Here is a 13,368-nt window from a genome sequence, read left to right on the forward strand (position 1 = left end):
AGACTGAGAAGGGTGAAGATTCCTCAGCAGCAATCATGAAGACCCGACTTTTGTGCACCTGGAGGTGATGGACACCGATGTTTCATTTTCTTCAGGCAGGGAGGAGACTAGAGGACTCTCCGCAAAACGGATACTCGGGAGTGGATTCTCGATAGTGGTGCTTCCAAGCACATGACTCCTTCCCGTTCCGGTTTACAGGATCTCTACAGGCTTTCTGGTCATATTCTTACTGGGGATATGTCCGCTATCCCAGTTCACAGTGAGGGCAGGATGGAGATAATTCCCGATGGCAGAGGGGGGAAGCATTCCTCCCAGGTGTTGTATGTTCCGGCACTTGGTTTTCATCTGTTGTCAGTGCATCAGGTTTGCAAGACTGGCGTACCGGTGGAGTTTGATGAGCATTTTGTTGCTCTCCGGGATAAAGCAATAGGCCAGGTGGTTTGGGAAGGCGGAGTGGAGAATGGAGTTTACAGGCTTTCAGCACTCTCTCTCCCAGGTCCTCAGGTTTGTGATGAGTGGCAGTCTGGTAATGGCCACTTGTGTGTGGATACACTGCAGGTGCGGGCTTTCCGGGACCAGATGGTGGATAGCTTGCCAGTAGAAGGCAGCAATTGGCAGGAACTTTCCAGTACTGATGTTGGTAGTTCTTGTGCTCGTCAGTCAGAGGAAGCTGAACAGGTCACTTATGCTCTGATGTCTCGTAGTGTTCGGGACAGAGAACTTCCAGTAGTTGAGGATGTTCTTTCCACGGGGACCTTTCGAAAAGCTAGGTAGGTGGCAGGTGCTTACTTGTAGAAGGAGGTGGTTTCTCCAGGCCTAGTGGTTCCGGATTCAGAGGTGGTGGTTGACAGGTTTCATCAGGTTTCCAAGACTTGTTTGTGCACCGTAACAGGTGTTGATCCTTGTGAGCAGCGTGATGTCTCTGTAACTCAGAAGCTGTATGGTTCATTGATCTGGTTGATGGATACCAGATTGGACGAGAGCTTCCTGATGAGGCAGTTGAGCTCATGGTTGCAGATGTCTCTTTGGGAGGCAGGATTGCGTTTCCTATGGTTTCTGCGGCATGCGAAGGATCAGGGACTCTTTTACACATGAGGGGGGTTGTTGGATGGAGTCTGACTCCACGGTTGGAGTGACTCGGTTTGGGGAGGAGATCCGGACACGAGGAGATCTACTTATGACCCAGGAGCAGTTTTATGGAGCAGCAGGAGGTTACATTACAGGTTTGGGCTTCCACTGGAGGAACCCGTGGTCATCCACAGGCACTTTGTTCGTGAACAGATCGTTGCTGATGACATCTTGCTGGAGTTCTGTTCGACGGAGGACAGTACGGTGGACCTCTTCATGAAGTCGCTCTCTCAGGATTTGCTCAGGCAGTACCCCAGCTCCCAGTGGTTGGTTTCACAGCCAAGAGCTAAGAGGGCGTGTTAGAAGTCATCTCCTGTCCAGTTTTATACATCAGGGCCTTTGTTGTGGGTGTGCCCGCCCTTATGAGGTGTTTTATCATTTTTCCTCACTCCCCGTATTTTTCCCCTATTTTTTCCCATTTTTCTGTGGCATGGGAGGCAGTCTAGTAGTGGCAGGAGGACCCTGAGCCTGGTCGACTGCATCTGTGACATGGCCGACTGCAGTGCATGAGTCGTGGGACTCTTCTGGTGCTGGCCGACTGTGATTATCCAATCGTGGAGGTTCTTGTGTCCAGTCGGCTGCCCTACAGCAGGCCGACTGCTGATGTGGGGGCATATATATAGGCCCCCAGTCCCATACCACTCATTGTATCATATTCGGGATTTTCTAGTGTATATCAGAGCAGAGTTACACGCCTACTTCTCTCTCTCTCTTGTGCTGTTTTTCTGCCGCGTTTTTGCTCTCGTGTTCCCAGATCTGGTCATCATCTCCGCTGCGTATTCTGACAGTGCACACATGCATCTCCTTCACACTCATTCTCCAAGGTCCTCCAGCAATCCTTCTTCGTGATGTGCTCAACGGTGTCACACTTGAAACACCTCCGAACTCCTCATGAGAGAGCCATGTCCATGACACCCCCACTAGAGCTGATGTTATCCTCCATGGCCTTAAGAGCTCCTTTAGGAATCTCCTTATCCTTCTATAGCTCGACTTTCTGCTGATCTCAAGTTTGGGAGTCCCCCCGCATCTCGAGGGTCGTAGCAAGACGAACCGCACCAAAAAGATCATGGAGCTGATGTGCACGAACATCTGCGTACAAGGGCCATTTCACAACATCCACAAAACATTCAACCTGCTTCGACCACCGTCAAACGGTCCTCAAGAGCAACAGAAAAGCCTTCTAGAACATGACAAGTGGTCGGTTACCTGCTCACCCTACTCCTTGGCAACTGTTCTTGCTTCCCATTTTGGGATAGCCTAGTTTTCCTTGGTCCACACAACTTCACTGAATGCATATGTTTTGTGGGGTGAAGCCAAGGACCCAAGTGGGGTCTTGGAGCAAGGATCAAGACGGGAACACCAGAGGATTCTTGACCCAAGGGAAGATCCCCTAAAAGACTATCTACATCGGCAAATCTCTTGTTTTGTAATATTGTTTTCATCATGCAAATGTATTTGGAAATTTGGGACCAAATGCCCCCAAAGCTTGTAGATCAAGAACTCCTTGCTAATACATCATCAACAAGGGAGGGTCAGCCCATTCCAGCCCTAATATGTATACAATTTTAATGTATCTTTGTGTTGTTGTGAATGTTGTTGTTCTCGATTCATCTTTCTCAAATGTGTTAATAGTAATTTGCTTCCAAGAGAGTTTCAATCATAATGCCTTATGCCCCACCCACTTCTAGCAAGATGATGTCTCGGATTTTCCAGTTTTTCTAGGGATATGTATCATCATATTCCTCGATGACATCCTGGTCTTTAGCATAACCAAGAACAAACACGATTGACACATGGAAATGGCCAAATACATCATTAACGAAGGAGGGTCGGCCCATTCGCTTTACCCTGAAAAGTCGGAGCTTTTCATGACAAAGATCGCCTTATTGGGCATGTCATCTCCAAGGATGGAATCTCTTATGTGACCCAATTTGAGCAAAATGTACACGCACTTCGGACATTTCTTGGGCTAACTATCTTTCGTCACCGCTTTCTGGAGTATTGTGCCCGGAAGCCCCATCCTTTGTCAGATGCAACAAAGGAGTATCAGGACCCGGTTGAGTGCTTAAAAGGTCCCCACATTTTCGACTTCCTTTCCAAAACCCCAAACACCTCTAATCCTAAATTCCCAGGAATATCACAACTATAATTTAACACAGATTGATTGTAGCCCTTGCAAAGAAATTTAAAAATACTAAACAAAGTAGCAAAAATATTTTTATTTGTACATAGGCAAGAAAATCTATGGAAAGGTGAAGTTATTAATCCATGTTTTCCTATATTTGCGGTACTCTGAGACATTCTTATTATATCTATACATGCACACTCTGGCTCAAGACGTATAAGAAAAATATAAACTTCGAATCCCATATCAGATTGCATTTTCAAATCTAACAAGGAACAATAACCTCCACTAGCTGTAAGAACAAGCTCTCAAAAATCAGGGCGGTAAATTCCATCAGCAAAAAATTCAAGATTTTGAGTATAAGTTGATGGAAATCTTGGAAATCACGGACAAACATGACCTCTCACTTGACATGGTTTATGAAGAATAATAGGACAAGTGTTGTGATGCACCTACATATTAGTACAGCCCAAGGTGGGTAGCCTTCATCGGAAAGGGCTGCCTACAGAGCAGCAAGGACCTAAACATGGACAGGCAGGCAGGTGGACGAGCAGATATTCAGCAGGCAGACCAAACAAACATCCAGCAGCCATGTGTGGACAGGCTAGTAGTCAGGCACCCCTGTGTGAAAATCGGGCCCTTCTAGTATGGTTTTGATGGGTTTTATCTGGTCAATCAGCCCACGACCAATATGAAGCATCTAACGAATAAAATGAGGGGAAAGATATGCTTGCGTTTTCAGCCTTCTTATGTCATTTTCCCTCAATTAAATGCTTGCTGCTAGCTGGTAGTCTGACATTTGATATCAAAGCTTAGGACTCCTAAATTCTTGCTTTAGCTAGAAGCCCGCAGAAGTGGTTTTAGAGTGAAAACAAGGTATACCGTAAATGTCAAGCTCACCGCCAAGCTGAACTGGTGGCATACGTGGAAGCTCTACAGTTGGAAACCACTACCGATTTGTTCTTTTCAGCTTAGGGTTATTGAAAAAAAAGCTTTTCTCTAACAGTCTGTTATGCTGGTCACCTGATTAGGGATCAGGCCCTAGAGTCAAGAAGCACAGTCGGTTTTGGAAATAGATCTTTTCTTGGTACACTTTGCTTATTTCAAGGTTTCTCCTAGGCCAAAGACAAGCACATGGTGGTTTTGGCCAATTTGCTATGGCACAACTCGACAACCAAATAGCTACGCGGCTTAACACGAGGAAGTATGTATTTCTGAGGCGTTCATGCTGCATGTTGTTCAAACAGCTTTGATTGGTTCCATCTTGTTATGATTGGAGGACTATTTGAAGCACTATAGGGTTCAGACTTGGGACGACTGCAGTCAGCCAGTCCTCAAGCAATTTATCCCAATGAATTACCCACATAACCAAAAGAAGCAGTGGGAGAATTTTTCTCAGAAGCAATGTAAGCAATGTAAGCAGGCAATTCACATCATAACCTTCTAGAGAGAAGAACAGTAAATGTGAGGAGAGAGAGAGAGAGAGAGAGAGAGAGAGAGAGAGAGAGAGAGTTGTGTATGAGAGCACCATAAGAGAAAACCCTCAACCCCAAACCACTTTCATGCTTCTTAACCACATAAGTTACACGATCCCTTCAATAGGGAAGGTTGGACCACTATTGAGTTTTTACAACACAAAGAGATCATAGGAGGATGCCCAACACTTAATGAAAACACTAAAATCATTTTCCCTTACTTTCTTCACAAGCTACTCAATGGACCAGCTGCCACGTCAAGTGGGCACTAGAGAGCATCAAAACTAAAACGCACTGATACTGTCAGCACATAGAACAGCTTACACCACAACCTTCACAAAGAGAGAAAGCAAAGACCACAAAACAAGCTCTCATACAAGGATGAAAAAGGCCTTTACCTGAAGAACCCAGTGGGCACAACTCAAGAATCTTGCCACTCCCAATGCAAAAACATAGTGTGCTGTAAAGGGCTCAACAACCTGCCAAGCATCCGATCTATATTTTGACATGAAAGTATTGTCCATCTAAAATGGTGGCATGATTGAACCAGCAGATTTCATATTTTTTTATTTTTATTTTTTTTAAAGCACTCTTCACTATCGGCTTAGAAGATACCTTTGTGTTCTGCATAACCCGAAGTTGAGGTATGACCGAGACAGCTTCCAAGTAAACACAGAAGGCCCAGAGAAGCCTATTCACAATGTGGTGTGTCGTGGTAGGATGGATGATAAGAGCAATTACAGCGCAAGGGATTACCTTCACCAAATAACAAGATCCCATCAGTACTCCCTGTTGTGAGATACACTGATCTACCCAATGTATGTTCATGAAAAGATTATTAATTCCGCTAATGATCCTTAAACATACCACAAAATATATGGGAAAATTGTCCAGGTCAGCCAAATAGGTTGACTTCAGCTTGTAGCGTATCATGTAGATGACCCAGCAAGTTGTTATTAGAGTTGCAGTATCTAGTAGAGTGTGGATGTCATACTCCATCACAAAACTACAGTAAAGCCTGACAGCTAAGAAAAGTGCTGTCAACTCCTGTGACTTCAATGATAACCCTGGAAAAGACAAGAACCATCAGCATAAGTGCTTTAGAAACTGAATCACTATGAAGCAATTCCATTTTTCGACACATGACCGTTTGCCATGCGTGGGTCATAGAAATTTGCTTATGTCTGTCCACCTTTTGTCTGTGATAGCAGTAACGATATGTTTATGCAAGTCTTCCATTGCACCCCTTCTCCGTTAACGCCTTCATAGCACCAGTAGGCTTACAGTTCAGCCAGCTCATTTGGTGACTTGCCAGCTAGGAATAGCACTAGCATGTTAAGACACCCTTGTTTCTGAACAAGGACCTCTTCAGCAGATGTAAATGGATTTGAAAGATCTTTTACCAAGCTTCTTTTCCCAACGCCTCCACTAGCTTGGCTATGATGTTGAAAGACCTCTCTCTCTCTCTCTCTCTCTCAAAACTTGGCGTGAGCCTTCACCCCTAGGCCCACACACAGGCGCCCCTTTCTGTCTGCTCGTTGTCTGCGCTGCGCACCCCGTTATGTCTGCTCGAGCGGCGCTTCCATACTGTCTGCTTGTGCCACACCACCCTGTCCGCGCCATGAGCCCTGTTCTGCCTGCGCACAGGCGCTGCCACTCTGTCCGTGCTGCACGCGTCCCTGTCCCTCCGCTGAAAGATCTTTTACAAGGCTTCTTTTCCCAACACGTCCACTAGCTTGGCTATGATTGAAAGGCAAAACCACCAGGCTTCGCCTCTTACGCAAGAGGAAGCATGGGCTGATTTCAGCACATAAGATGCCATACACTCACTCACCAAAAGAAACGAGCATTTCTCGACAGACGAGAACAAGAGTTATACCAGCTCTTTTTGAGTGAGGACAACTCAGAAGCTTGGCGCATTCTGGAAGAAAAAAGAGCACCTACACCTATCACAGATCCTAGCATTTGGGAAGCCTATGCACGACAACTGTATGATGTGCCAAACCAGCCTATACCACAAATGTCACACATCCCTAGGCCTACATCATCTTCTCTCTTTGATTCCCCCAATGTCACTAGGGCTCTTAAAAAGCTGCATAATGGGAGAGCAAAAGATCATACGTGCGGAACATTTTGCCCACGGGCATCTTTTTAATAGAGCACTCTATGAAGGCTTCCCACCCTCCTGGACAACCAACACCATTGTCCCCATCCACAAAGCAAGAGATCCCACGGACCCAGGTAACTACAAGACTATCATGATCGGTCACACAATGGCCAAAATCTATGGGGCAGAACTAGAGGACATGATGAGCTCTATGGCAGAGAGGATGGGAAACAGAGCATCAGGCTAGGCAAGCTTCAAGAGAAACTTCTCCACGCTAGACCATATCTTTATTTTACACGCTATCATAGAGGGGGCGACGTCCTCAAAGAGACATGTGTATTCCTGCTTTGTGAATTTCCGCAAAGCCTTTGACTCCGTCCCTCGATCTCGTCTGATAGGACGCTTGCAGGAGCTCCAGTTCTCACATGAGATGATATGGGGTGTGATGGCACTATATGAGGCAGTACTCAGCCGAGTACGTGCACCCGGTGGGACCTCGGGAGATATATGTAGCACTATTGGGATTGAGCAGGGCTGCCCACTCTAACCTACACTCTTTGGCTTATACATTGATGAGATCGCAGTATTTGTGGATAGTTTCACAAGTAGAGGTTCCCCATTGGCTCAGATAGTAGTGCCCATATTGCTATATGCTGACGACATTGTCTTGATCTCAGATTCAACCAAGGGTTTACAGAAACACTTAAATGCATTGGACAAATTTTGCAGGGAGTGTCAAATCCCCACGGATCCCCTCGTGATCGATCTTGGTTCGAAACTCGAATCTTGCAAACAAACGAACAAACGAACAAACAAACAAGCAAGGGGGTGCAGGCCTGACTCACCTCCCAACCATGACAGCCGTGGGCAAGCCCACAGTCTTGGCTGTCCCCACCGAGCCACGAGCTGAGCTAACTAGTTTGACGTACCGACCAATCTCCTCCTCGTGACGTGCCATACCGCCACGAAGCTGCCCTCGCGAGCCTCGAGATTGCTGCCGGCCTCGGCTGCAGAAAGCAGGTGCACGTCTGCACTAGATCCAGGCTCCAAGACCATAGAGCTCTCACAAACTCGCGAGACTCTCTATAGTACAATAACTAACCTTGGCCACCCTTTTATAGGCTCTTGGCCGGTCATCGAGCGTCCACACTTGGCCGCCCGCCCGTCCATACTTGGGTGCCCGCCCGTTAGTATTTCCCTAACTCAGCTCGTCAATCAGCCTGCCTAGTTCCAAGCTTCCCCAAGCCTCGAAACTATTCTTGCATGCGTATAGCACATGGTAGATACACATTGTGCACATGACATACTCCCCTTCCTCTAAGAGCTCACTCCTGAGCCCACTAAAAAGCCAGGGTAATCTCTCTGAAGAGCAGTCAATGTCTCCCATGTAGCGTCCTCCTCAACACGATCCTTCTACTTGATCTTGTATTCCGTGATAAGCGTATGTCGCAATCTTCGTTCACGAAAGCCAAGAATCTTTTCAGGTTCGTGCGGAACAAATGTCATGTCTTGGACATCTATAATTTCTTGAGGAGTAACTAACTGATCTGCTCCACCCAGTACTTCCTTAAGTCTACTGACATGAAATACAGGATGAACTTTCATAAATCCAATTCATATGCAACTGAACCAATCCGTCGTGTAACACGAAATGGTCCACAGTATCTAGGGGATAATTTCAAAGATCTACCTGTCCGTAAAGTCTCGGAATCTTTCAGAACTCGCAAATACACCATCGTTCCTTCAGAGAACTCTCTAGGTAAACGATGTCTATTAGAATAAAGCCTGTCTCGGTCTTGAGCACTTCTAATAGATTCCTTTGCAACCTGTAACATTTCTTGCATATCTTGCAAAAAATTACGTGCTGCATCATCTTGAAGTCCTGAGAATCCTACTGTAACAGGTGATCTAGGTTGAAAACCATACATAAGCATGAAAGGACTAAACCCTGTACTCGTATACTTAGTACTGTTATATGCAAATTCTAACATAGGAAGATAAGCCTCCCAAGAACTCTGTCTTTTGGATACATATGCTCGAAGCATATCCTCCAAAATCTGATTCACTCTTTCAGTCTGGCCATCAGATTGAGGATGATCTGAGGAACTCAAATTCAAAGTTGTTTCCAACTTCTCAAAAACAAGTTTCCAAAAATCACTCGTAAACTTAGAGTCCCTATCACTGACTATGTCCTGCGGTAACCCGTACAGTCTAAACAATTGCTCGATAAACTGCCGAGCTAATTGCGTAGCTATAATAGTCTTCCGGGTCGGTAAAAATCTAACCATTTTTGTCAAGTGATCTACCACAACCCAAATAGAATCGTGGTCTTGATGTGTTCTTGGCAATCCGGTAATAAAATCAAGGAAAATACTTTCCCATTTATTACCTGGGATTTGCAAAGGATGCAACAACCCAGCTTGTCTAAAGCGTTCAGTTTTATTTGCCTGACAAATCTGACACTTGAGAACATAATCTTCTACATATCCTTTCATCTTCGGCCAATAAAAAGTGTCTCACTAACGATAGTGTCCTGTGTACCCCAGGGTGTCCAGCAGAAGGGGCATCGTGACACTCCTTAAGAATCTTGGAACTAATGTCCAAGATCTGTGGTACACAAATTTTGTCATTACGGAATAGCAAACCATTCCGAATCATCCACTGACCTCCAGCAGCCTGAATAGTAGACTGCTCAGTCATCGAGTCTTGGTCAATCAATGAGCTCCCGTCCTGGATCTTCTGCCAAAATGGACCAAAATAACTATCAGTCCTGCAAAGCCCTCTCAATGACTGAAATAAGTCAGTAGAAATCTCGGTGAACGACAAAGAATTACCTCGCTAATCCGACTAAGCGCATCTGCAATATTATTCATGGCTCCTTTCCGATAACGGATCTCAAAATCAAAATCTTGCATTAACTCTGCCCAACGAGCTTTCCTGCCTCTCAAATCATCCGCATCACACACATACTTGATTGACTGATGATCAGTCAATACCACAAACTTGGAGCCATATAAATAATGTCTCCAAACCTTGAGAGAATGAATCACAGCATAAAGCTCCTTCTCAAGGGTTGGCCAACAAGATTGAGTGTCGTCTAGCTTTTTACTTTCAAAAGCAACCGGTCTACCATCTTGAAATAAAGCAGCCCCGATAGCATAGTCACTGGCATCAGTTTCAAGAACGTAAGGCCGACTAGGATCAGGTAATGCTAAGATAGGTGCTTCCTTGACTTTATCTTTCAAAAGTCTGAAGGCCATATCCAAATCATTATTCCAAGTGATAGGCTCATTGGACTTACGTCCACGACCTTTCAATAAGTCGGTCATCGGTAGTGTGAGCTAAGAGTACTCCCGTACAGATTTCCGAAGAAAAACAACAAAACCGAGAAAAGAACGAAGTTGTTTCACTGTTCGCGGTATAGGCCAGTCTAAAACCTTTTGAACTCGGTCATAGTCAATGCTCAATCCATCTCTAGTGATCTTGTGTCCCAAGTAAATGATGTCAGTCATAAAGAACTCACATTTACTCAACTTAGCATATAGTTGATTCTGTCTCAAAATAGATAAGACAATCGTGAGGTGTCTGACATGATCCTCAAGAGTACGGCTATATATCAAAATATCATCCAAGAACACCACCACAAATTTTCCCAAATGTTCACGAAAAAGATCGTTCATCATTTGCTGGAAAGTGGCTGGAGCATTGGTTAACCCAAAAGGTAATACGAGAAACTCGTAATGGCCATACCTAGTCCGAAAGGCGGTTCTTTCGACATGCCTTTCATGAATACGTATCTGGTGATAGCCAGTACGTAAATCTATCTTCGTGAAATATTTTGCTCCTGCTAACCGGTCAATTAGGTCATCTGATCTAGGGAGAGGATAATGGTTCTTAATGGTCAGCTTGTTCAATCTCTTGTAATCTACACACATTCTCCAAGTATTATTTTTCTTTCTCCTAAGCAACACAGGTGCACCCCAAGGTGATTCACTTGGACGGATGTGACCCATCCTCAAATAATCTTCGAGTTGTTTAGCCAACTCATCTTCCTCAGCTTGGCTCATCCTATAAGGTGGAATACTCACAGGATGAGCACCAGGGATCAAGTCAATACGATGATCTACTGTCCGTTCAGTTGGTAAACCCGATGGCAGTTCCTTAGGAAATACATCTTGAAACAAATCAAGTATCTTCTGTAATTCTTTGCTTTCAAACACACTTAATTCATTCATATCCATGGAAGGGATGAGAAAAGAAGAAAGTGGAATCAATACACAATGGAAAGCGGTATACAAAGAAGAATCCATTATATTTCCAAAATCAATTGTATTTACAAGAGATCCCTGAGAGGGATGGATACAATCACCTAAAATACTATACTTGGTGTCCCTATGCTGAAAAGAAAAAATATGACTAGACTAATCTATCTGGATTTCAAGAGTCTTAAACCACTCAATCCCTAATAACAAGTCTACATTTTCCAGATGCATAACATAGCATTCCAGAGTATCTTTGTAGTCCTGAATCTGGATTGGAAGCATCTCCACTTTGCGATCCCAAACTTGTCTTCCCGCAGGTAGACGTACCTCATAGGTATGGTCGCTAAGTGTCATATCAAGACTCAATTTCTGCACAAGTTTGTAGTTAACAAAGTTATGCGAACTGCCAGGGTCTAAAAGAATGTGAATTTTATGGCCATTCACTTCTCCATAAACTCTGAGAAGATCATGCATGCCAAATACTTTAGAATTGAACAGACAATCAGAACAAGTACTAGGGCGAGAAAGTACAATAATTGACTTGCCTGTCAAACACAACTGGTTAGCTGCCTTTGGCTTGGGTCCTGCGTTTGACTTAGTACCCTTTTGCTTTGGGCACTCATTACACATGTGTCCTTTTTCTTCGCAGATAAAACAACGTCCTTCCTTCTTGAGCTTCAGAGCCCTAAGGAGTCGTTTCTTCTTCGCTGGTGTCGAACTGGAATTCTTCGAAGGTTGGTCCGAAGACTTGCCTTCATTCGTGTTAGCCATAAGTGCGGAGAACTTTCTTTTATGCTTGTTCCCCTGCTCGGTAAGGTTTCGACTTAGAAGAGACTATCGTATCATCATAGATACGAGCTGAATGAACGGCCTCGTCCAAAGTTTTACATTTGTTATTTTTAACCTGTAATCGGTACGAGTCTAGTAAACCAGTTACGAAAAACCCCAACAGAGTAGTGGGATCCATCTTTGTAGCTTTCATCTGCAAGTCACGAAACTTCTGGAGGTAGACCTCATAAGTAAGGTGCTGCGAGGTCATGGTCATAATCATCCTCTTTCTTGAGAAATTCTTTCTTGAAAATGTCTTCAAATTGTGCCCAAGTCGTTGGCTTAGGGTTCAGTTCCTTCCACCAAAGCAAAGCTTTGCCGGACAGGAAACCTGCTGCTAACTCTATCTTCTTTCCATCATCATATGGATGAAACTGAAAGTGAACTTGCCACTTGTGTAGCCACGTGTCCACGATCTCCTTGGTTCGCTGTTTTTGCTCGCCCCTGAACGGTTCCGGAGTAATATTGGGACCTAAAGCTGAAGCCAAGGAATCCATACCCGAGAAAGTAGAGAGAGTAGTGGTCAATAGAGCGATGGAGTTCTGCAAAGCCTGCATCTGGGCTGCGATTTGTGCCTGACGTTCCGTCGAAGAAGCTTTGAGAGCTACTTTGAACTCTTGGAAATCTGATTTTGACACAAAATCGTCAAAAAGATCGGCATCGGTACCTTCTGTAGCCGGCAAGCCTTCGCGTTCCACGAGGGGCTCCAACTCTGATTCTTGGGTCGACATCGTGAAGAGGGTACGTGGAGAGAAAATTCGAACTTTGCACAACAAAAGTGCACGGGAACTTGAGAGCTTGAGAACTCGAGAGATGTGTGGCAAGAAGCCCACGTGAGGGGGTTTATAAAGGTTTCCCAAAAGCCAAAAAAATCTCGAAAAGCTAGGCTTAGCTTTTGCTTTAGCTTTTGTGTTTTTTTTTTGAATATATATATATATATTCTTTTTCTTAAAAAAAATAAACACCTTTAAACTATGGAGGAGGGTCTTCAAAACTGAGAAAATTTTAAGCTCTGATATCACTGTCAAATCCCCACGGATCCCCTCGTGATCGATCTTGGTTCGAAACTCGAATCCTGCAAACAAACGAACAAACGAACAAACAAACAAGCAAGGATATGCAGGCCTGACTCACCTCCCAACCATGACAGCCGTGGGTAAGTCCACAGTCTTGGCTGTCCCCACCGAGCCACGAGCTGAGCTAACTAGGTTGACATACCGACCAATCTCCTCCTCGTGACGTCCCATACCGCCACGAAGCTGTCCTCGAGAGCCTCGAGATTGCTGGCGGCCTCGGCTGCATAAAGCAGGTGCATGTCTGCACTAGATCCAGGCTCCAAGACCATAGAGCTCTCACAAACTCGCGAGACTCTCTATAGTACAATAACTAACCTTGGCCACCCTTTTATAGGCTCTTGGCCGGTCATCGAGCGTCCACACTTGG

At 44.8% G+C, this 13,368-nt stretch overlaps 1 protein-coding gene across 1 annotated transcript in view; it reads right to left on the reverse strand.

Moving 5' to 3' along the window:
• The window catches only part of LOC147621937 (uncharacterized), a 66,278-nt gene that overhangs the window by 27,314 nt on the left and 25,596 nt on the right, over nt 1–13,368 (reverse strand). Inside the window, exons 2-4 of the mRNA XM_086822948.1 lie at nt 5,596–5,795; nt 5,344–5,484; nt 5,127–5,207 (exon numbers count right to left, since the gene is read on the reverse strand). Of these exons, the coding sequence (XP_086679074.1) occupies nt 5,127–5,207; nt 5,344–5,484; nt 5,596–5,795 (422 nt within the window). The remainder of the gene's footprint in view (nt 1–5,126; nt 5,208–5,343; nt 5,485–5,595; nt 5,796–13,368) is intronic.

The sequence above is a fragment of the Cibotium barometz genome, chromosome 29 (assembly GCF_041138505.1).
Source record: "Cibotium barometz isolate CiBa-2024 chromosome 29, ASM4113850v1, whole genome shotgun sequence".
Classification (NCBI taxonomy): Eukaryota; Viridiplantae; Streptophyta; class Polypodiopsida; order Cyatheales; family Cibotiaceae; genus Cibotium; species Cibotium barometz.